Source organism: Carassius carassius, chromosome 25 (assembly GCF_963082965.1).
Source record: "Carassius carassius chromosome 25, fCarCar2.1, whole genome shotgun sequence".
NCBI lineage: Eukaryota > Metazoa > Chordata > Actinopteri > Cypriniformes > Cyprinidae > Carassius > Carassius carassius.
The window spans coordinates 14531306-14556715 of NC_081779.1; the positions used below are offsets into that span (position 1 = coordinate 14531306).

The 25410-nt window shown below is 36.4% G+C and overlaps 1 protein-coding gene across 3 annotated transcripts in view; it reads left to right on the top strand.

The window, feature by feature from the left end:
- LOC132104289 (calcitonin gene-related peptide type 1 receptor-like) overlaps window positions 1–12003 on the top strand; it is a 67830-nt gene extending 55827 nt beyond the window's left edge. For all 3 annotated transcript variants that reach the window (XM_059509647.1, XM_059509648.1, XM_059509650.1), the window contains exons 11-16: window positions 1758–1911; window positions 4391–4451; window positions 4550–4616; window positions 4964–5182; window positions 5270–5311; window positions 9754–12003. In XM_059509647.1, the coding sequence (XP_059365630.1) occupies window positions 1758–1911; window positions 4391–4451; window positions 4550–4616; window positions 4964–5182; window positions 5270–5311; window positions 9754–9975 (765 nt within the window). In that variant the 3' untranslated portion in view covers window positions 9976–12003. The remainder of the gene's footprint in view (window positions 1–1757; window positions 1912–4390; window positions 4452–4549; window positions 4617–4963; window positions 5183–5269; window positions 5312–9753) is intronic.
- The last annotated feature ends 13407 nt before the right edge of the window (window positions 12004–25410 follow it).

The window sequence follows — 25410 nt, forward strand, 5'->3', positions numbered from 1 at the left end:
ATATATATTCGTTTCAATAATGAGAAAAAAAATCATTTAAAAAACTGTTTAACAGTCATTGTATTTTCATTGCATAAGATCTGTGCCTGGAATATGATCTTTTCAGGTTTTGCTCTCTTTGGAGAAAAGCATAAATCTGCCACACTGGAATGCACTGCGTGATCTAAGAGGTGTGGGGAGGAGACGTGTTTCAAGAAAAACATTTACTTTTAGCTACTGTATCTAATGTGATTGAGGAGAATTGCCTGTTCTTATATCTGATATAAAAACAGAGCTAAAAAGTGAGACAGTCTAAAATGTGTTTTTGTGTCCTGCTGTCCAGGGTTTGACATCGCATGTCATTATGTGTGGAGGACTGGATAAATAGATTCTAAAGTTCAGAAAGGAGTGCACCGGAGGTGTAGTTTTGGGGTTGCTGAAAGATGATTATCACTGTTCTTACTTGCCTGAGAATATTGGGTTATATCTAAGATAAAGTATGCATTATCACATTCACTGGCCTCCTTCGTTTAAAAACCAAACGCTGCTGTGCCTGCCAAAGTACCATCCTTACTTAGGCTTTCTCAAATGATGTCTGTTTAATGGGGCCAGTATAATTCAGAAGTCTTGCATTCTCAGGTTTAATTTATGTTATCCTTGTTCAGCCTGGAGAACAAGCTCCTTCTGGTTTTCATTCCAACTCTGCAGAAGCCAATACAGAATGCAGACAGAGTTACCCACTTTAGATTAGACTTATACCCTCTGTTTCCGCCATAGTCTGGCAAGAACACCATTAAATAGGCCGGGACGAGTCAATACGCTGTTCATGGAGATCAGAAACCATAGCGGTGCCCCAGTATCCAAGACATGTAAATTGAAGTAAAGAAGCTTTGACTTCTAAAGGAAAGTTGTGTGTGGAGAGTAACATGTGTGAGGACTTGCTGCCAGTTGCGTGGGTGCGGCAGGCAGATGAGAGCTATGGACATATGGTAAAAAGTTAATCTGGATGACTGATGTGTTTTTGGAAGGGGTGTGATCCAGAGCTCAGCGGATTTTGAATAGACACTTTTGCCAGCATTTTCTAGTAAAAACTGCACAAGTTCTTGAAAAAGGAGCCAGGCTACTCAAGCATTCAAAGTAAGGTAATGTCGGGGCTATGTTAAAGAGATAAAAACAAATATTCTGCATGTATTTGTGAACACCAGTAAACACTCTGTTCAACACAGAAATATTTGGATCAGTTTGTTCAGTGTATTAGCTTGTGAAATCTGTTGATGTTCTGCTGTTGTTTATGCATTTATAAAACTGTCAGTTGTCCTAATCAGCCTTTACCATGCTAATCATTTCACATGTGGACCCTTTTCACATTTCCGGGGTTCTCTGAAGTGGAAGTTGTCATATTTGAGTAAATTTAGTGGTGTAATTTAATGCCAAGGTAAGAAAACAAAAAGTGTAATGTTAGAAATGTACATTCAGTTTTTAAAAATAATAACGCATCCTCACAGTCTGTAGTCCAAGAAATGTCTATTAATTAAAAATAAATGTAATAAATCGAGAAATACTGCAGTAGATAATTTGCAAAGAATTCATTATATCTTAACTAGCAAGACCAGATCCAAACCGGCAAAAATCAGCTTGGACCATGTTAATTCACTCTGGATTAAGTTGGTCTTTTCAGCTGGGCTGTCCTGTCAGATTTAGTTTTCTCCTAAATTGCTTGTTTCAGTTAAACTTAAAGCACCTGTCTTCTTTGTTCTCTCATTTTTACCCCTCTGCAGATTGGCTGCAAGGTGCTTCACTTCTTCCACATGTACATGCTGGGCTGTAACTATTTCTGGATGCTCTGTGAGGGGATTTACCTGCACACGCTGATTGTGGTGGCCGTATTTGCCGAGGAGCAACATCTGCACTGGTATTATCTTCTGGGCTGGGGTGAGTCTCAGCCAGATCTGCTCCCCTGTCCATCTGAACGCATCTTCCAGTTTTGCTTTCCCATCTGTCAGCAAACTCTAAATTCTAAAATATGAACACCCTCCCTCTTTGCTCAGCATGGAGTGTTTCGTGGCCTGTTTTCATAGGCAGCTGTTTCATCAGTCTTTTGCTCAATAATTTATTGGATACATAAACAGAAAATGCTGTTACTGACAGAAACACTCGTTTAAAGACAGACAAATCAGCTAATCCACAGTTAGGACACAATGTGCTGGACATTTGTGGATGCTTGGGGTACATGGTTGATTACTCATTCTGGTTTACTTTACGGTTCACGGGGGCAGTTTAATTATGACATTGTACAAACTTTGTACGAACATATATACTGTACTGTACATGTACGAAATGAGAACAGAGAGAACATTTAAATAAGACTAAGGAAAAAAATAATAATAATAATGTGGTATACATCTGGAACAGAAGATTTATTTACAGATTTGTTAATTATTTACTGTATATACAGCTGTATAAATAAAAATATATGTATTTACATAATACTTGAGAGAGGCAATAATTAATTATTAAGAAATTAATTACATAAGAAAGGTGGTTATTTCGGTGTTGGCTGTTTGATGGCATGGGGGAAAAATGTTTTTATGCTTAGATATTCTAGTGCACAGAGCTCTGTAACATCTTCCTGAGAGGAGAAGTGTAAACAGATTGTGGCTGGAGTGAAAGGGCTCTGTGTTGATTACCTGCCCGTTTCTTCACTCTGGAGTTGTACAAGTCCTGAAGGTTGGGCAGGTGCACACCAATTATCCTTTCATCTGTCCTAACAGCCGGTGCAGTCTTCTTATATCTGATTTGCTGTCTGGCCCAAACAAGACAGTTATAAAAGTGCACAGAACCGACTCAATAACAGCTGAGTAAAATTGTCATCTGCGCCTGTGGTTGACGAAGGAAGTACAACCTCTGCTGGGCCTTTTTCACAATGGAGTCAATGTGGTTGTCCCACTTCAGGGCCTCCAGGTCCTTTCTTAAAGTTCAAAATCATCTCCACAGTTTTGAGCGTGTTCAGCTCCAGGTTGCACCAGACAGCCAGCACCAGACAGCCAGCTGCTCAGCGTTTTGTCTGAAAGCAGACTCATTGCCATCCTGGATGAGGCGATGACTGTGGTGTCATCTGTGAACTTCAGAAGTTTGACAGAGGTGTCAGTAGAGGTGCGGCCATTTGTGTAGTGGGAGAAGAGCAGTGGGGAGAGAACACAGCCCTGGGGAGCTCCAGGGCTGATGGTGCAGGTGTGGACACAGAGAGCTAAGTCAGTTTAATCAGGAGGGTATTCAGGATGATGGTGTTGAAAGCAGAGCTGAAGTCCAGAAACAGGGTCCTTGCATAAGTCCCAGTTTGTCCAGATGTTGGAGGATATAATGCAGTCCCATGTTGACTGCATCATCCACAGACCTGTTTGCTCAGTAAGCAAACTTCAGGAGGTCCAGTAATGTCCTTCAAGTAGGCCAACACCAGTCTCTCAAATGACTTCATGACCACAGACATTAAAGCAAAAGGTCTGTAGTCGTTTAGTCCTGTGATTTTTGGTTTCTTGGGTACAGGGATGATGGTGGAGCATTTAAAGCAGGAGGGAACTTCACACAGCTCCAGTGATCTGTTGACGATCATTGTGAAGATGGATGACAGCTAAACAGCACAGACAAGCTGGAGAGACACCATCTGGGCCTTTTGCTTTCCTTATACTGAGGATCGAGCCCTAACTGTTTTGTTTTGTCAATTCTGTATGTTATCAATGACATGGGTTAGGAACTAGTATGATAAATGAACAAGAAAATAACCGAATTGAGGGGTATTATTAAAGATTGTGTTATAACCTTGTGTCGGATCTGTCATTCATTCCCAATGGGAGAGAATCCCTTGACCGTCTGCATGAAAATCTGCTGAAATGCCTTGTGGCTTTTTACACTGCTCTGAGGTTTTTAAAAATACCCAATATTCCCAAGGAAAAACGCCATTATTTACTCACTCTCTTGTTGTTTTACCCCATATGACTTGCATTTGCCCATGAAAAAAAGACAAATGCTTTGAGAATATCCAAGACACAGGAAGTGAATGGGGTGGAGTGGGGCTGGATGTTTTATAAAAGTAGTTAATATCATCTATGCATTATTTTCGAAGTTATCTGAAGTTAATTAACTTAGGGTGAGAAACAGACCGAAATCTAAGTCATTATTCACTGATAATCATTCCTTCCAGTGCCCAATTCCTCATGCATCAAAGACAATTTTATTTAGCCTATAGATAATGAGCTTGTACTGTTCTATGATTTTAAATACTTCAAATAAATCAAGTTTGTATTTTGTGTGGCCATGGCTCGCCATCTAATAAATGTTACAGCATTATCATTCATTTTACATTAGAGATATAATATTTTGTGTTTGACTAATGTCTCAATTCTCCTTTCAACAGGATTCCCCTTGGTGCCTGCATCCATCCATGCTGTGGCAAGAAAGAAATACTTTGATGACAAGTGAGTAATGTTCACTGCTTTTCAGCAGTAAATACAGAAGACAGGTGAGGTTTAGTGGACAGTGGTTCTAATATGGGATTTATTATATTTTCCACTAGCTGCTGGATGAGTGTGGATACACATCTGCTCTACGTGGTTCATGGCCCCATCATGGCAGCTTTATTAGTGAGTCAGCGCCTTTAATATTATTGCATATATGTATCTATTACATTGAGGTTTCTGAATAATAAATTTCTATCATGGAAAAAAAACTTAAGTATGCTTAATGTTGAGAAAAACTTTTAATGCAGTGTCATGTTCAAAATGACAAATATCGCGTTTAACATCTCATTAAAGTGCTTTACTGTTAAAATTGGATTATCGAGTCAATGGCTTTGTTCATTCACAGTTAATCAAGCTTAATGGTGGCAACGCTGTGTGAAATTAAAATCTAAATAGAGCATGTTAGTTAAGGACTATTTGGAGAACATCACAGTTAATTTTTATGTTTTCTTTTTCTTTTTATGTTGTAGGTCAATTTATTCTTTCTGCTGAACATAGTACGGGTCTTGGTGACCAAACTGAGAGATACGCATCGAGCTGAGTCTAACATGTATATGAAGGCGGTGAGGGCCACCCTCATTCTGGTGCCCTTATTGGGCATTCAGTTTGTCATCTTCCCTTGGCGGCCAGAGAACCGCTTGGCAGGAGAGATATACGATTACATCATGCACATATTAATGAATTACCAGGTAACTCAGACTGAACGTTAACTCATTTTACTTGTCAAAGACATCTCAAAATGATTGATAACGCTTTTGTATTTTCTATTTTGCAAGGGATTGCTAGTGGCAACCATATTCTGCTTTTTCAATGGAGAGGTAAGCAGATTGAACAAAATCATTGTAGTACATAAAGGCATATTTCACTAAAATCATGGCATTATTTACTATGGAAGCTTGTTTCTGAAAAGGAATAATAATAATAAAAAAACAGGGTACTTGCAACTTTATATCTCACAGTTCAGATTTTTTATTTGTATTTTTTTCTGAATCACTAAATATGAACTACGGGATAAATAAATAATGACTTTTTATCTCACAATTCTTGCTTTATATCATCATTTTCTCAGACATATGTGTTTATATTTATATCTATGAGCTTACATCTTGCAATTATTATTTTTTAAGTAATTTATTTTTATTTTATCCAATGGCAGAAACAAGCTACTTACCCTTATGCCATTCAGTTTAAAGTTTTTGAAGAATATTAATATATTATTATTTTCCATGCAACATCATAAACCCCAATTTAAAAAGACTATTTAAAAAAAGTGTGATGTCGAATGGAATTGCTTTTCACATGTATTGCAACTAAACATGAGTCGCCAAACTGAATATGTGGAATGGAGTAAGACATTATAGAGATATCTCAGATTATGAGTGAAAAACTATAGTTTTCAATCCTTTTTTGATAAAAACTATCAAATGCCTTCACATGACTTAGAATACATCATTCAGATTTGATGTGACATTTGGGTGACTAAATAATGTCACAATTACTTGCTACATTATATTAATGTCAAAATAAGGCCTGTCATCCTTATAAAGGAGGCTACATTTAAGGAAAATCGCCCCCTGCATGAAGGACGTGACCTTTAGGATAGCTTGACGTTTTGTCAAAACACCAAAATGTTGGTGGCTGGTATTCAGGAAGTCAGTCAGGCGTTCTGACAGTTTCTGGTTGAATACCTGGCCATGTTGTGCAACTGACACATTGATTCAGACATGGTTGATGTCACTTTCCTCCATGATCTGTCAGAAAGGAAACATGATATGACTGGTGACTTTTAATGCTTTTAAGGATAGTTTGATAACAACTGTAGGGAGTTACAGTCAGTGTTGGGAAAGTTCACTTTCTACATGAACTAGTTCAAAGTTCAATTCACAAATTTTAAAATGAACTAGTTCAGTTCATAGTTCAAACTACAAAATTTTGAACTAAAGTTCACAGTTCCAAAAATGAACTAGTTCATAGTTCTTTTTTTCCATACGTTGCTGCGAGCTATTATTTTTCAAAATTATTGCCACAGCCCATATAGAATCACAGACAGCAATTATTTTATCAGTTTTAACAATAAAGCTATGCGTGAGATTTCATCTTCATATCCAATTTTGAATCCTTATCCAACCAGGGTTTATATTAGCATTGAGGGGACAGCAATTCCCCATTGTTGCTTTAATGCTTTGTCTCCCATTCTCACCGACCTTGTCATAAACATCATAAAATTCTTTTAAATGATCATACGCCTTCTTGCTACGTGCTGTCGTTTGCTGTTTTTTTTTTGATGACGCGTCACGCATGCGGCGGACGGCGGTGCGACACTGGTGGCTGGTGTTGCCAGGTTGGGTGTTTTTCCGCTATTAAGACCCGTTTACGGTGTGTTTTAGCCGGGTTTTCGCCTGGAAGACTCTATAGAAATCTGGCACCCTACTGAACGAAGTTAACCTGAGAGAGCGTGCCGTTCACAGACACCAGAATGAACGAGTTCACAGTAACGTTCATCAGGCATTAATACAGCACGTTCAGTTCACGTTCGCCCAAAATATGAACGAGTTCATGAACTATCGTTCAATGAACACGTTCAGGCACAACACTGGTTACAGTCTATGTGTCTTAACTAATAATCTTAATATAATTCTTAGTAATGCATATTACTAAACAAAAAATAAGTTTTGATATATTTGCGGTAGGAAATTTGCAAAATATCTTCATGGAACATGATCTTTACTTAATATCCTAATGATTTTTGGCATAAAAGAAAAAAACAAATATTTTGACCCATACAATGTATTTTTGGCTGTGTTTTAAATAAACAATAATCAGGTTACATATTTATCATCAATAAATCAAATTTCTTTCAATCTCATAAATTTGAACTACTTGAATATTGCTTGTTCCAAAGCTAGCCGAAATCTTAGCCGGGCAGAAATCTTACTTGTTTCATTTATGTATCACTTACAAATATGTATAACATTGAATATATTAGTTAAACTGTAATCCAAATGGATGAACATTTTCTTTGTTAAATTTATTTAAAAAAAATTTAAGCCTAAACATTTTTGAATCACCTGATTAAGACTTTATCTCTGGCATTATACAGAAAGTGAAACAGAAAGATAGTGACGTGACATTCAGCCAAGTATGTTGACCCATACTCAGAATTCATGCTTTGCATTTAACCCATCCGAAGTGCACACACACAGCAGTGAACACGCGCACACACATACTGTGAACACACACCCGGAGCAGTGGGCAGCCATTTTATGCTGCGGCGCCCGGGGAGCAGTTGGGGGTTCGATGCCTTGCTCAAGGGCACCTCAGTCATGGTATTGAAGGTGGAGAGAGCGCTGTACATGCACTCCCCCCACCTACAATTCCTGCCGGCCCGAGACTCGAACTCACAACCTTTCGATTGGAAGTCCGACTCTCTTTCCATTAGGCCACGACTTCCCCTTTACTACTGGCGCTTATATAGTTATCTCAAGGGTTGTTCATAGTCGCAAAAGATGGGAGACGTTTCTCACGACGTGTATTTTCACATTCACCAAACTATTTAAAAGCCAGACACTTTCAATGTTTCTCTCGAAGCGAGGGGGTGCATGAAAAGACTATTAAGCTGCAGTAAATACCAACAAGCACGTCAAAATACATTTACCAGACTTGAGGAAAACAGACTTAGAGCACTTATGCATGACAAAACCAAAACAATGATGAGACCGTTTCATTAGAATACACAGCATGAGGTTCCTGGCACAATCTTGAATGGAATGAATTAGCGCCTTTCATCCGCCTATGTGTAAGTCATGTTTTAAACATGCTGAATTATTTCTGGGCCTGGAAAATGGGTCAATTATTAGCCTATGCATGAGCAGCCAGCTCACATCAGCGTGTCTACAAACTATTTGGATGTGTCCTAAACACAGATCCTGTTTCAGGACAAGAAAGGGGCACTGAAACAGAATAATCTTTTCTTTGTGGTGATGTTTGTTTACCTCAGCGGAATGGTTCGTTCTATTCTAATGTCCTTCCACTGTGCTCCCGTCTCCTCTAAATTTGTGCCTGATCCAATATCCCTCTTTGTTCGGTGTTTAAAATACACAGAGCGGTAATTGGACATCAAATTTGGTTATGATAATAATGGAGTAATATAATTCCCACATTCTCTAAATGCATTAAATATACTGCCCACAGAGGCTAAAACCAAAAACATTATTTACATTCAATTGTTACTCAATTAAAAGTCAAAATACATTTAAGTGCAAGTAGCTTTTCTCATTAAAGTAACTGATGCACAGACTGATGTCAAATCACACTTTTCACAGCGTCCTGAGTTCTAGGATTCCAGATGTTACCAAATAAAAACAGATGTTAAACTAAAAACCTGCTACCTGAATTTGTTAAATGTTAAATAAAATAGCAGCTGATTATATAATGTTTGAAAAATATAATATAGTTGTATATTGAATGTAGCAAACGATCACAGACTGTGTTTAAATCAAGTTGGCCCTCAAGGAAGGTTATAATAAAACTACAAAGACTCAAAGAATGTTGTGACTGATGAGACGTCTCAGCACAAGGAAAAATGACTATAGCTGTGTCCAATTACAGTACACATCCAAACTTATTCCACTGTCAGATTCTCTAGGGCAGTCAGAATCATATTACTGTTGAAAAATTTGGGGTCTTTTCTTTTTCTTTTTTAAATAAGGACATAATAAATCGATCAAAAGTGACAGTATAAAAAACATATTACAAAATATTTTCATTAAAAAAAAAATGCTCTTTTAAACTTTCTATTCATTAAAGAATCCTGTAAAAAATCTATTATGGTTTATTTATTATTACATTATTACATGCATTACATTGATGATAATAATAATAAATGGTTCTTGAACATCAAATCAGCATGTTAGAATGATTTCTGAAGGTTTATTTGACACTGAAGACTGTAATAACTGCTAAAAAAACATCTTAAAATTCCATCGAAATAAGTGACAATTTACAATATATTAAAAGTAACAATCTTTAACAATATTCCCATTATAATGTATTTTTATCAAATAAATGCAGCCTTGCCTTGGTGAGCATAAGAGCATTTTCAAAAATATTTAACCTCAATCATACAACCTCAATCTCTGTATGATGTATTATAGCATAGGTAGATGTTATTATAATCAGTGAACAATTTACTCTGAAGATTTTAAATAAGTTATGAGTTAAAAGTTACATTTTTAACAGATTGTTACATGTTTGACTGCAGGTCCAGGGAACTCTGAAAAGGCAGTGGATGCAATATAAAGCCCAGTGGGGTCAGCGTCGACGCGAGCACTGCTCCACGAGATCCACCTCCTACACCGCCACCTCCATCACTGAGGTGCCCACCTTCATGTACCATCACGACTGCAATAGTGAACACTTGAATGGTAAACAAACAGAAGACTCCGAGCTAGTGGCCCTCAAGACGGGCGAGACATACGCATAAACATTTGGAGAAAAAAGATAATCCTGGGAAAGAAGTGATTCAATCAAACTGGAGACTACGGTGAAGAAACACTGACTGAACGTTTGCAAACTCCCCCAACTCAGACAGCACTTAAGTGTTGACACCAGAACGTTCAAAGCCCGTGTGTTGGCGAAGCTGTTTCTGTTGAAATATTACTCAAGGCTTTTGTTTATATTCTCTGCAGCTCTGCTTCTGCGAGCTGAATCGTAAAAAAATACAGACATGGGATGCGTTTTTTAAAACGTCATTCTAAAGCTGCTAGTGTCAAGCTCCTCTCACATCGTTTTTGGGCTTGTGGCCACAAATAAAACAAGTTACTGTGCAAAAAACCAAAAGATGTGTTGATTTGTGGGTCGCCGAGTGTCTCTCTAAAGCCACTGGGAAACGTATCCTCCAGAGGACAGGCTACACTCATCCATCTCTGAACAAAGGAAAGTTCTTCTGTGCCTGATGGTGGTGAAATGTCAAAGGAGGATACAAAGATCTGTCTGACAGTTATTTCGCATTTGAAAATAGCTTTTAATCAGTCTTGCGAGACTCCGGACTGCATTATTGTTTTTGCAGCTGCACTTCTCTGCCTCTTCTTTGTTGTGAAAGGGGGTGTGGAGGAAAAAGATGAACAACATGGACAATTTTAGGACCGCTTAAAAGCAAATTCATAAACCTGTGCATAGATATGCACAAAAATGTATTCTCTAAACAAAAACAACAGAAAAACTATATATTAAATAAGCTCCCGTGTTTCAGAGTGCAGATTGCATTTATCAAGTCTGATTTCAAGGCATCTTTTCAGAGTTCTGGAGTGCTACTTTGCCAGTAAGTGCATTTCCTCTTGGAAACCAAAATCCACCTCTCACGAATGCACCAAATTCACTTCACGTTTTCAACTAGTGATCAATAATCCACTTTTCTTCACTTGCCTCTATTTGACCACAAATTACTTTTGGGACTGACTGATTTAGGCTGAAAATAAGAAACGAAAATTTAGAACTTTAGATCTACTGATCAAAATAAATTGTTCTCTGAATAAAACATTTATATCTAAAGCTCAATTTAGATATATATTTATATATAGGTTTCCACTGTTATATATATACACACACAAAATTTTGAACTGCAAGTGATACATACATGCAGACAAACAAACATATACCGTACATATGCTGTAGGTTTGCAAAAAAGATTTTTATTTTTATTTTTAAATCAAAGCAACCCATCTTGCTCTGCCTGAAGAAATGATGTCCTCATATATACTTTGGTGTTTTCTGAAACTAAATGCAGAACAGCACTCCCATGTTCAGTATACTTAAGCGTGTGTAGACTGGACAACTGTGGGGATAACAAGACCCTCTTGGCTCAAATCAGTCATGTCTGGGGTGTATGTGATGACAGCTGTCACAGAGTCTGCATCGCCTGTCACAAGAATGCAGTACCAACTCACAAAGATATCAAATGCACATGTGCAACTACAATGAAAATATTCTTTATAAATGCATCAGTTACTGTTAAATAAAAATTAAATTCCTTGTAGTTTAAAGCTCACATTTACAGTATAGGAATGCTCACGTTTCCTAACAATGTGAATTTATGTATTCAATACAACACCATTCTGGACACAATCTTGTCTTTTTTTTCTGTACGAAATGTTTATTTTTGTTATTTTGGATTACAACACTGTACTTTTATTTACAAGAGATGTTTAACTGTAAATAGTGTGTTGTGTTTCAACAGGTTTGAGGTGAAATTGTGACAGTTGGGTCATCCATTGTGAGTTGTGTCAGTATCTTGGACTTGGTATTTACCATGTAATTGTTTTAGTCTAAAGTGAAATTGATTTATCATGGTGTAAATACAGCCAGTCGTTAAGCTTGTTTGAGCTACAGTTATAAGTTTGAAGTCAAAAAGCTACATTTCTTGCTCATGTTTTTAAAGTGTCTATTGCTTATATTGGAGATGTCACCTGAAAAACTACTGTGCTTTCAGAAAAAAATAATAATACTATTTTTATTTTGGCAGTCTTTTCATCTCTTTGTAATTGTGTCCATGTGTACAAACTCCACCTGCTTCTACACTGCACATAAAATATGGCTTATAGATGATAGTTTTATATGACCCTGTTTATAATTTGCTTGTTTTTACACATGGATATTTAATCTCAAGCACACATCTCAAGTATTCTTTGCTATTTAAAGCATAAACTCATCATACTCGCCTCAGCAAATCTAAGGCATATGTCTGATTCCCAATAAGAGCAGGCATCTTCATTTGGCATTTCAGTTTAAAGGTTTAACTTCATAGCTAATCACATTCAGTGTAATTGACTTTTGTGACTAAAATGCGGTTTGATCTGGCCTGAGGGTGTGGAAGCTCAGACAGCAGTTGAGGATATTTCTGGCATAGCCAGTGTCACATCCTCTAAACATCAGCCTCTACAGGTGCAGGACTGAAAAATGTCCTTAGTTTGCTCCTAACATATGCTCTCCTTTCTGACTATTCAGACAAAAAACGACTATAACACTAAGCTGATTTGGATAAATGTACATAGTTTTAATGTTCCATCGTTAAAGTATTTAGGACTGTGAGAAATCTTCCTAATGGGTCTTAAAATAACGGTATAAAGGAAAAATTACAAGTACTAAAACATTTAACAAATCATATGTCTTAATATGATTATTAAGGAATTGTATAACCCATAGTTTTTATAAATAAACATTTGTGTGTTTTATGCAGAACATGCATAATTATGACATATCAAATATTTGGCCTTTCTGTATTCAGTAGCATCATTTATGGGGAATAATTGATTTTTAACCATAAGGCAATGTCTTCAAATAATATTTTAATCTGTAGGGGTTTCAAAATGTAACATGAATCTCACACATTATTTATTATCTGAATGATAATTAGGTGCAAAGAAACTACCGATTGCATTTTTCATCTTGAGTCTGAAAACAACAAAACGGTGAGTTAATTTGATTTGTGAGTATAAAGGTTGTTATAAAAGAGTCGATTATGTCATACAGTGTTTATACATATTTCAAGTTTCATTCTGACAATCATTCCATTTCATTTGCTACTGATCAAGAGATGACAGTCTAGTGATGTTGTTTTGTTTAGCAATTTCAATCAGATATATATTTATGAAATTGTTTGCTGTGGTCTCTCTTTACCGATTTATGATATTGGAACTTTGATATTTGTTGGATTCTGTGACCAAATTTGCGTGTTATTGTTTGGGAATTGAGAAATTACAAAGAGATAATTTAAAGGAATATTTTCAGTTAAATTCAGTTGACATCATTTGTGGCATAATGTTCAAAAGGCTAATATCCAGTTTACGGTGAGGCACTTACAATGGCAGTGAATAGGGGCCCATTTTTTGAGTGATTTGGAAGCAGAACTGTGAAATTTATAATTTAATATAAGCTTTCACATTAGTTGTTCAGTTGAAGCAGTTTAAATGATCACTTTTAGACATGGTTACACTGTAATTGTACACAGAAAAGGTTAACAACAAGTGATTTTTGTTTTTCACTCTAAAAACCTGTTAACACACATTATTTGCGTTTTACTATTAACAGTGAGTACTGAGATTGGCCCCATTCACTTCTATTGCAAAGTGCCTCAACTTAAACCAGGTTTTTGCAGTATTTGTATTTTTTAAAGAAAAGGAGAGACAAGTCAAAATATTTTTTAAAGCAGTCAACATTACCCTGAGTCTAACTTGTACTGAACCTGGAATATTCCTGACTTCTCTTAGCTCTTACAATGAATGATGCATCTCAACCATTCATTTCTGAAAACTTCAGATTTATCAGACACCAATAAATCATGTGTATTCAGCACAAACTCTGCTGATGTCACATCACACACCACGAGATTAATATTTAGTCATGTCGGGGGAAGTGGTACATAATCACACACATAAACAAAACGCTACATAACCTGGCAATCGTGAGCATTTGATTCTGCTTTTCTCCAGGCCTTAGAATCTCATTCATCTCTTTGTGTTGAAGACAATGAGAGTGGATTTGACTTCATCAGAAACACTACTGACTGTATCATGACATAACAGCTGTGCAATCTGCGAGCCCAACAGGATATATGAAAGAGAATCACTCAGTGCAGCTGTATGAACACAGAAAACAATTATCATTCTCAATAAATTATTTCTGTAAGCCATTTGTGCAATGTCTAAACAAAACAGCTAAGAGAGGAGACCCCCAGTGGTCCTGCATCAAGAAGATTCAACTATCTTGCAGTTTGGCAAGTCTTTCTCATTATAATACATTTTTGTCACTTCGAAATCTGGACAAAATTTAGTGCTGTTAAAATGATATGATTATGACCTGCCCTATTAGAGTTCAGCCGCCTGTATGAAAAGAGCATAATCTCTGTATGACTCATACAGTTTTTTAGTCAAATCTGAGTTTAAATGTATGTGTATTAGTGTAAAAAGAATGACAATTTGCTTTTGTCCAAAACTTGCCATTACTGTAAAAGTTGAATGTTTGTGTCAAGAAGGATTTAAGTCATTTGTGTTTACTGATTCTTTAGCCGATTAATGGCTAATTCTTATTCCGTTCTGCAAATAAAATATGTAAACATTTGAGAGGGTTAGTTTACCTCTGGTATCTTGCTGAGTGTTTATATGGGAGATTCATAGCTTTGTTTTAAGTCTCAGCCTGAGGTCTTTACAGCCTTTGATGGGAAGATCTTTAACTCTATAAAGTCAGAGTGACAGATTCATTAAAAAAACAATCACACACACACACACACAGGCAGAACTGCTGTTTATGTTTCCAAGAATGCTCTTTGAGAAACAGAAATATAAACAGCGAATATGAATATATTTGAATAGCACGTGAGATAAATTTCCATTTATCTCCATGATGAGTTCTTCAGAGCCCTAGAATGCAGGCTGTCAGGTCTCTGCTTTCATAAAGTATAGTAGAGCTTTTTGTGAAGTATCAATTATCACCCACGTCTACTTCTATTAATATGCAAGCGAAATGAAAAGAATGGCTAAGACAAGTGAAAGAAGAAACTAATAGCTTTTTTCCAAATCATCCCTCTGTTCCATTATTAAGTACAGTAATTTTCTACAGGCAGACTCCATTAACAATGACTGTGGGACAAACTGTTAGTATTTAAAAAAATATTATATATATATATATATAAATCCACACAACAAAGACATACCATGAAATGGACAATATAATGTAATTAAATGTTGGTGAATAATTAGTTGTTCTCTAAATCTGAAATTATTTAATAGAAAAGGTGATACTGACAGACTTTTAATCCTCATATTGAACAGGAGGATTTTATTATTATTATTATTATTTTATTTTCTGAATTTACTATTATGGTAAAACTTAGAAAAAGGAACACATATTCACTATTGATAAAAGGTACTGGGTTACTCCGCCGCGGTACCCCTGAAGCAATCTAAACCCGCTCTCTACCGCTCCCGGTAAAGAAACAACCAATCAGAGCTGCGGTCCGTAACTTTTTTGTGTTCAAAGTATACAAAATGTATATAATAAGCGAGTACACCATGAAACCATTTTCCAAACCGTGTTTTTAGCCTGTGCTGAATCACTAGGGTACACCTATAATAAGTGTTTATATTCGGACTATTTTAGATTGCTTCAGGGGTACCGCGGCGGAGTAACCCAGTACCTTTGTGATTCTTCATAGACATAAACAGAGAGAAGTAGCTCCGGCTACAATGTCCTTCCGCAACACGCAAGCAGTTCTATTTATTAACCGCTAGAGCGTCAAAAGTTACAGACTGCAGCTTTAATAGTGAGAATTAGGTGTTCAAATAAAGTGTTAGCATTATTATTATATTATTAAATCTTTTCAAAATGCACATCAGAACAGCAAGTGAAACAGTTTTAAATATGGATTTTAAGGGATAATCAAATTCAAACTGTTTTAAAATGAATTATAGTTAATTTATTAAATAGATACATTAAACTGATCAAGAAATAAAAGTAATTCTAATGTAAACTGTTCATCAAAAAATCATCCATGTGCAGCATTTGTTTTTAACTTTGCAACAACTACTGAAAATAAAGCCATCACAATATATATATATATATATATATATATATATATATATATATATAAAATATTTTATAACAGTTATATTTAAACTGTAATAATTTTTGATATGATCGGTTTGTTAACTGAATTTATATATATATATATATAATTTTATTTTTTTTGGTAATTAGTTGAAATGGTGAGAAGCTGAGATTGAGCATTTAAACTGATTAATGTCTGAGTCTGGGGTCTAGAGCTCTTTCTGATCTCTGATGAGTTGAATAGTAAGTTGGCCTAAGCCCCTGCTCTTTGATCACGTCTGCTGGGAGCACAAAAAAAAGCATAATCGTGATAATACAAATAGAAGCAAACTCTCTATTGGCACTTCACAAAAAATCCCACAAAACCTGACCTTTATTTTCTCCCCATGTCTGCCGCCTCTTTCTTTCAGCAGAGGTCACTGTGTAAGAAATCACACACTGGACAGTGGGGAAAAACAGAGCAGGATTAACAGCTGAGGGGTGGAGAAAGATACACACAACAGCCAAATGTCTTGGCCATGGCCTCTGAATCAGCACGTCTTTTCCATGAGCCTTGTTCAATAACACGTAACCTCTGATCATGCCAGAGCATTTAACAAGAGAAGTCAGTTGTTGTACTAATGTGACAATATATGAAATATAATCAAACATACACTCTTAAATAAATGTTCTTTATTGGGATCGACAAATCCAAGAAGAACCTTTAACATCCACAGAACTTTTCCATTCCACTTCTTTATAGTGGGAAAAACGTTTTTCAGATTCTTAAAGTGTTTTTATAAAAAACGCTTTAAGTGTTTTATAAAAAAAAATTTTAAAAGTGAAAGTGACATGACATTCAGCCAAGTATGGTGACCCATACTCAGAATTCATGCTCTGCTTTTAACCCATCCAAAGTGCACACACACACACACACAAACACACACACACACTGTGAACACACACCCGGAGCAGTGGGCAGCCATTTATGCTGCGGCGCCCGGGGAGCAGTTGGGGGTTCGATGCCTTGCTCAAGGGCACCTAAGTCATGTTATTGAAGGTGGAGAGAGCGCTGTACATGCACTCCCCCCCACCCACAATTCCTGCCGGCCCGAAACTCGAACTCACAACCTTTCGATTGGGAGTCCGACTCTCTAACCATCAGGCCATGACTCCCCATGAAAGAAAACCGAATGTCTTCAATGTGAAACCGGAAGTCGTGGCCTAATGGTTAGAGTCGGACTCGCAATCAAATCTTAGCTACCACATTCTTATTCACGATCATTCTGGAAGCACTTGAAGGCAGCATTAGTGAAAACAGGCGAAGAAAATGGTAGCTTTAGCAACATTACCCTTACAGAGAGCCAAGAAGCTTTTTTGGAAAACAAAATATGATGCGTGAGGCTTACTTTGTCTGGAGTCTGGACGTTTGTGCACAAAGCATTGGTATCGATCCCTCTTTCAGAAGAAACCTTTGCACAACTCCAGCGCTGAAGTGACCCTCGTTTGTGAGGCATTCGAGTCCGGTGTAAAATGTTAGCACAAATTATAGGACTTTTAAGTTTTTTTTTCGGGATATTTCATTCGAAAAAGAAAGTTAACCACCTGTCCTCAGCGGTCTATGGAGACTCCTATGTTCGTTGGTGCACCCCAACACTTTCAGTGGCTCTTTGGCGCTGACTTTATATCACAATGTGGGACTTTTATCGACTATGTCGTCATAGTCTGGAACTGCTCGACTGGAGAGACGGTTTATGATATTTTGTAATTATAAAACAATGATTGGGTGTATTTTTGCCATTATAGGCTGGTTGTTTTCACACACCGAGGCCATACAACTGTGTTCAAAAACCTTATAAAACATTTACGTTGTATGCCACCTTTAATCGGTAGATGGAAAATAGCCTACTATTATTATCAGAAGTTTTGAGATTTTTAGAATGCAAATTAGCTTATAGAATGGTTTATGGAGCAGATACAATTTTATTTATCATTCTGACTCATCCTTTTATTAAAAAATAAATAAATTAAAGGCTGATATTATAATTTTATTTAAAAAATGGTCAAAACTTTATTTGAACGTAGCACATGAATATTTTTTTGTTCGTTTAAAATCTGACCATGATTTGTAAATGTTTTATTTCAGTGTTTAGGCAAATAAAAAGTGCATTGTGCTGCTAATTGTATTTGTTGGCTTTTGTCATAAAAATTATTTCAGTCTGAGTATCAATTCTTCTTAAATATTTCCAGCACATTTTAACAACGCCATGTATAACAGTTTGGATTGATACATTATTTAGGAGATTTAAGTACTGAATAACATCGTAGCTCTCAGCCACTTTCATTTTTAAAAAGAAGCTCCAGAATGAAATAAAGCTGGAGACCCCTGTTGTAGTGAGACCCTGGCCACCATCTGGCCAGTTTTTGAAGGCAATGATAACTCACAGTCCTGTGTGTGTGGTTTGGCAGTGGAGGAAAGTGAAAAATAAATAAGGCGGCAAATTAATTTCAAATGCACAAATGCTTTTCTTATAAGAAATATGCATTGCACTCACTAAATATTTGCTTGGTTAGGTCTACACAACAAAAATCATTTACTTGGTCTTATTTGACAGATGCAAAATGACATAAGAAGTCTGAACATATGAACATTTTTATTTTTTTGGTGTGTAAAGCGCTCTTGAATTTGTTCTAGATAATAAGACATGCCATATGATGATTTGAAAGCATGTCTGAAACTCACGGACTGCTTTAGGTTTCAGATGCAGCCGATTGAAAACAAATTGCACATTCAGTGTCATGACAACAACCAAGTGCATTCAATACAGCGATCAATGTATATTTACCTAAAACTTTAAAACATTACCTTTGCTTCAAAACAATCACTAGTATTTCCCTCTGGAAATGGAAAATCTAGTTTCCGAATCATATGCATCATGAAGTTGCACCTGACTCATGGTGACTGGGGATCTGCCATTCCTTTAATCACTGTCACCTGGGCCCACGTCCAAGTACAGAAACAGAGCGCATGGCCAAGAGGAGGGACGTGAGTACAAAGTTCAGCTCAGGATGGGGTGCACCTGAGGTTCGCTGGGCCTAGTCCACAAATCAATCAGCTTATGTCTCACAAACTGAGCTGATCTGGACTCCTCGGTCACGGACACTCCTTCACTGCATACACATTTCTCTCAGCAAACTCTGGGCTTTTGAAACTCATGACATGCATTGTCAGTTTATTTATTTATTTTTATACTTAACAGTTCAATTAATATACAATAGGGTGATATTATGATAAATTATTTGCATCCTCCATTTAAAAGCTATTTGCGTGTATATGTCTCTTTTTATAATTATATATAAAGCAACAATAATATGCAAAGCAACAATACTGTGAAAAGTTTTAGGCACTTGTGTAAACGTGCTGTAAAGCAGAGATGCAGTCATAAATAGAATTTATATATAAATTGTATGTAATTGCATGTAACTAGATCAAATCAATATTTGGTGTGACCACCCTTTGGTTTAAAACAGCTTTAGTCCTAGGTACACTTTTCTTTTTTACCGGTTTCTTCATGTTATTCCTGACAGACTGGATGATGGTGAGATCAGATCTCTGTGTGGAGCACTGGCTGATGTCAGACTCCTTGTGCATACAAAAATCTCACTGGATTATTACAATTAATGGTAAAAGGAATGTTTGGAAACATAAACTGACACACACACATATATATTTAACTTCGAATTCATCTGTTTCAGCTTCCTAAATGACAGCAGATTTCTTTTTTTTGTTTATGTTGTGCATACAAATGGCTGTCCTTTCATTGAATGATTCATGTCATTTCTTTTCAACTGGCTACAACTCACACTGAGGACAAATCCAAAATTGTGTTGCATCCAAACGGCATTAATCTGGCAGGAAGGCTGTGAGATTTGTTACTTTCTTACATTACAGAGCTCAGACTTTATGGAGCAGAACAATCATATCCATTCCTTCAGCCTCATAAAGCTTAAGACTCACAGTATGATCAGAATAATACTGAAAAAGTCTTCATAAAAATCAAAACGCATAATTAAACCCTAAATGGGGATTAATGTGCACAAAAAATGTCCATAAAAAAGGATGTATTTCAATTAAACACCCTTTTAAAAGGAAGTGAGCGTCACAGTTAAACTGCTGATGCCAAAGTTCTGGTGTTAAAACTAGGCTGGTCTGCCTACTTTTGAAAAAGCAACAGATCATTCACAAAATTGTGATATTGTACAGTAGCATTCGGATTGTTTTTTATATGAATATCCATGTAAACAAAATGCTTTGCTGCTCTTTCACTTCTATCGACCAAGCACTTGTTTCCCCACAGACAGTCCAATTAAAGTTAGCTCTGAATCGATAAGACAAACTGACTGCACAATAAATACACTTTCAACCTGCCATCTCACATTATGCTCAAGGTCTGAATGCTAGAAATTGCTGTTTACCTGCAGCACTGGCCGATCTGACGTTGCTCAAAATATTGAGCTGTCCTCATATGCTGCCAATGTACCATTTAATGTCTAAAGACAGCCTCCTGCGTAGTCAACAACAACAAAAAAATGCAAAAGACTTATGATTAATGCAAAATTCTATCAAATACATCTACCTGTCAGAAAGAAAAAACATCCCTGGAAAAGAAGTCAGAGACTAGTTAAAATAAAATTGGCTATTCTTCTGACATGATACTTTTATCAGCAAAACATCTCACCACTCAATGGAATGCCTCAATAGGTATTCCATGTTTGGTCTAAAACGCAAAGTAAATATTCTGTAATCTTTGCAGGAATGTATATGAAGATTGTACATAGTAGCATTTATACTGAAATATTAAAGATAACATAATACAAAGAAAAATAATTACACTTAATAGAACATTTAGAAAATTTGAAGAACCTTTGAGGGATGGAAAGATTCCATGGATGTTGAGGTCAATACGCATCGCATGACAAAACATGCAACATGGTTTTCAAATACCTCAATTTTCACAGTCCATGCTACAAGTTTTAAATGTATCCACTTGAGAGAGAGTCTTCAAAATGCTCTGGTTTTCCTGGACAAAAGCAATGTCTCATTGTGGACAGGCAGCAAAAACGTAGATTAAAAGGTGAATTTGCAAATGTATCTGGATTAATGTAGACTGCAATGTAGACTTAGATTATTCAAATGTTCTTTGCATTAAGACAAAAACATTTCTTTTAAGAAATAGTTTTTCTATAGCATTGCTCAAAAAAATACTTTTTTTATTTATTTATTTTTTTATTTTACAAACGTTATTTATTTTTTAGAGTGCAGATGCTTTTCCCAAGATGTAATTGTATCGAGGAAGTAGAAATATGCATGTAAACACAAGCAAACAAAATCATTGACCCACACAAGTCGAAAAACAAGTGGTGTAGAGTCTGTCGAGCCGGTAATCCAGATACCATGGTGAGATGCTCCTGCAACTGAATGATGGGGGTGCGCAGAGCCTCCAGAGCGCCCAGTGTTCACATTTCCACATGTTCTTTGTTTACAGAGAGATGGATTGAGAAGACAGACAAAGCTTGAAAAATGTCTCACTACTCCTTGTGCATGGGATATAAATCCAACTAAGTAAGAATGTGGCTTTTGATCCAATAAGTCCTGGCATGAATTCCCAGGACACTCATATAAACGTAAGCAATCATACCATATATAACTGAATCTGTCACCTCGGATGTCTCAATATGACAAAGAAAAGCTTTGCTGAGTGATAGTGCAGCTGAAGAACGGCTGATGTGACCATCACGAAAATGTCACTGCTAATAATTGAGTAACTCTGTGCTATAAAATCATTTACAATGTCAGAGGAGACTGGGTTCAACGCAATGAAACTGTTGATCTGTAAAGGCCAATTAGGAAAAACAAGACAAAAACGACAATGCTCCAGGGTAATTAGCATGGGCGTTGACAGGCCTATAGCTACATGTACTCAGCCCCCCATAAAATGTAGAAATTAGCTCCATAAACTGTACACAAATTCACGATGGCCTCAGTCCCCTTTAAATTTCATATGAAAATGGCGGCGACTTCAGGCTCTTCCCTGTCTTTCAGCGCGTTCTTTTTCAATCCGCAGAGCGAGAAACAGAGGACAAGGTGTATGTTTATCGATAGACTAAAATCTGCATCTGTGCAGTTCTTTCATAAATCTGGTTTACAAAATATCATGGGGGAGCAATAATCGGTTCCCCATCTACTGCAGCCTTCACTGCATTCACTCCTCATCACACCACATTGTTTCCTCCTCCGAAAATGAAGCACATATGAAAGCATACTTTATAAAATTATCATTCTGCCATTTATTCCAGTGCATGTGGCAAAGAGGTTTGCATACTTGAGCTGAGGAAAAAGGGTTGTACTAGAAATGCAAAAAGTAAACAACACTTTTAGTGTTTGTACAGTAAACTTGAATTTGGCTTATTCAGAACTCAAATGTTATACAGTACCTATCTATACAGTCAAATACTGCAGTAAGTTTAGTATACGACCCCTATTAATCAAACATTTTTCAAATATTATTTATACTATACAAGATATTGGGGCAAAGAAATGCCCCGTATGCGTTTTTGTCTCATATATATACAGCTGCTGGTCATATAATTAGAATATCATCAAAAAGTTGATTTCACTAATTCCACTCAAAAAGTGAAACTTGTATATTATATTCGTTCATTACACACAGACTGATATATGTCAAATGTTTATTTATTTTAATTTTGATGTTTATAACTGACAACTAAGGAAAATCCCAAATTCAGTATCTAAGAAAATTAGAATATTGTGAAAAGGTTCAATATTGAAGACACCTGGTGCCACACTCTAATCAACTAATTAACTCAAAACACCTGCAAAGCCTTTAAATGGTCTCTCAGTTTGGTTCTGTAGGTTCTGTCATTGCAAAAGAGTCTGGCTGTTCACAGAGCTCTGTGTCCAAGCACATTAATAGAGAGGCGAGGGGAGGAAAAGATGTGGTAGGAAAAAAAGTGTACAAGCAATAGGGATAACCACACCCTGGAGAGGATTGTGAATCAAAACCCATTCAAAAATGTGGGGGAGATTCACAAAGAGTGGACTGCAGCTGGAGTCAGTCCTTCAAGAACCACTACGCACAGATGTATGCAAGACATGGGTTTCAGCTGTCGCATTCCTTGTGTCAAGCCACTCTTGAACAACAGACAGCGTCAGCGACTGGACTGCTGCTGAGTGGTCCAAAGTTATGTTCTCTGATCAAAGTAAATTTTGCATTAGCTTTGGATATCAGGGTCCCAGAGTCTGGAGGAAGAGAGGAGAGGCACACAATCCATGTTGCTTGAGGTCCAGTGTAAAGTTTCCACAGTCAGTAATGGTTTGGGGTGCCATGTCATCTGCTGGTGTTGGTCCACTGTGTTTTCTGAGGTCCAAGGTCAACGCAGCCGTATACCAGGAAGTTTTAGAACACTTCATGCTTCCTGCTGCTGACCAACTTTATGGAGATGCAGATTTAATTTTCCAAAAGAGACTTGGCAATTGCACATAGTGCCAAAGCTTCCAGTAGCTGCTTTAAGGACTATGGTATCCCTGTTCATAAATGGCCAGCAAACTCGTAAACTTTGCAAAATATAATATACAATTTTCACTTTTTGAATGGAATTAGTGAAATCAACTTTTTGATGATATTCTAATTATATGACCAGCAGCTGTATATATATATATATATATATATATATATATATATATATATATATATATATATATATATCAATCATATGATAAGTGATATCACATGAGTGACATTATTGTCACAATGAATGGGAGTACAAATGTGATTTCATACAACAATTCAGTAAATTGTGCATTTTGTTCAATTTTGCCAATGAGTATATTATCCTATAAAGCCACAGAAGAACTGTTGTGTATCTCCGAGCAACACGGTAGTGTTTAGTTCCTAAAGGAATACGCGTTTTGAACAATTTGTGTGAATCAAAGATTCAAAGGCCCATTCAAAAAGACAGCCCTTTACATAATTCCTGAATGAATTCGCCATTTGAACGAATCAACTCAAAGACATTTACCACCATTTGCTGGTAGTTTTAGTTTCTTCTTTAGAGTATCATTTAATTTATAAAAACATTAAAGGGATAGTTCGCCAAAAATAAAATAATTCTGTCATCATTAACTCACCCTCATGTTGTTTCAAACCTGAACCGCATACTTTCTTTTGCACAACATAAAAGAAGGTATTATGAATACCATTGGTAACTAAGCTGTTTTGGTCACTAGTAAAAAAATCACTGGTGTACATGTACACAAAAATAGATAGTGCTGATGGAGTATATCAACAACCAGCGAACCACAGATATCTTGATATATCTTGAAAATAGTAAATGATAATAAAAAAATTATAAAAATTATAAAATAAAACAAAATAAAAATATATAATAAAATAAAATCAAAATAGCACCTACAGGATGACATTACCTGCACTATGAATGCGAGTTACCGTTTCAGAGGAGAAACTCTCTGGCACTGTATTTCCATACTTCAGTGAATGATAAACTGCATTGTTATGAAGGTGTGAGGGAAGATGTTTTCTCAGGTGGTCCCCTGATGTTTTAAACACAATGATTTCCAGACGGCCCCCCTTCTGGCCATTACAAAACCATAAAAATGCCTCCCACTTACAGTGAGTCACGGCCAAATCAATACATACTCTCCATCCCAAGCAGACTATTTCAAATGCAGCACAACAGGAGGAGGAGAAGCCAATTAATTAGTGTTAAAGCTTCACTTCCTATAGAGGATTAAAGAGAACTAAACAGCACATGGGCAGAAAAAAAAACAAACCTGAAGGGTAATATGTCATTGTGAAAAGTTGTTAATGAACTTAAAAAAAATAAAAATGTAGGATTTGTAATGTGTGCTGATAAGCTAACTGTTGATCTACTACTACGTTTCTACTAATGTGGAGCATGTGGTGTACTTGGACTAAAAAATAAATAATAATTAAAAAAAACACAATGCTGCTCTAAAAATATCTAAGCAGGTTCTATAAATGTTGGTTTCTTTTTCTTCTGCTTACTGCACTACAAGAGGTCCGGAGGTAGGGTCAAGTCCCACGCTAACTTCAAACAGCTAGACTGGAACGGGAAACAGAGGCATGTTCGGGGATTCAGATCAGAAACTTAATTTTTCAGTTTCACTAAAGTACATTGGCGTATTGTGATAAGTTTTCATATCACCAAAAAAAAAAAAAAAAGGAAAAAAGGATGAAACGGAATTATAAAATATCACTCACATGATAAAAAATGTTAG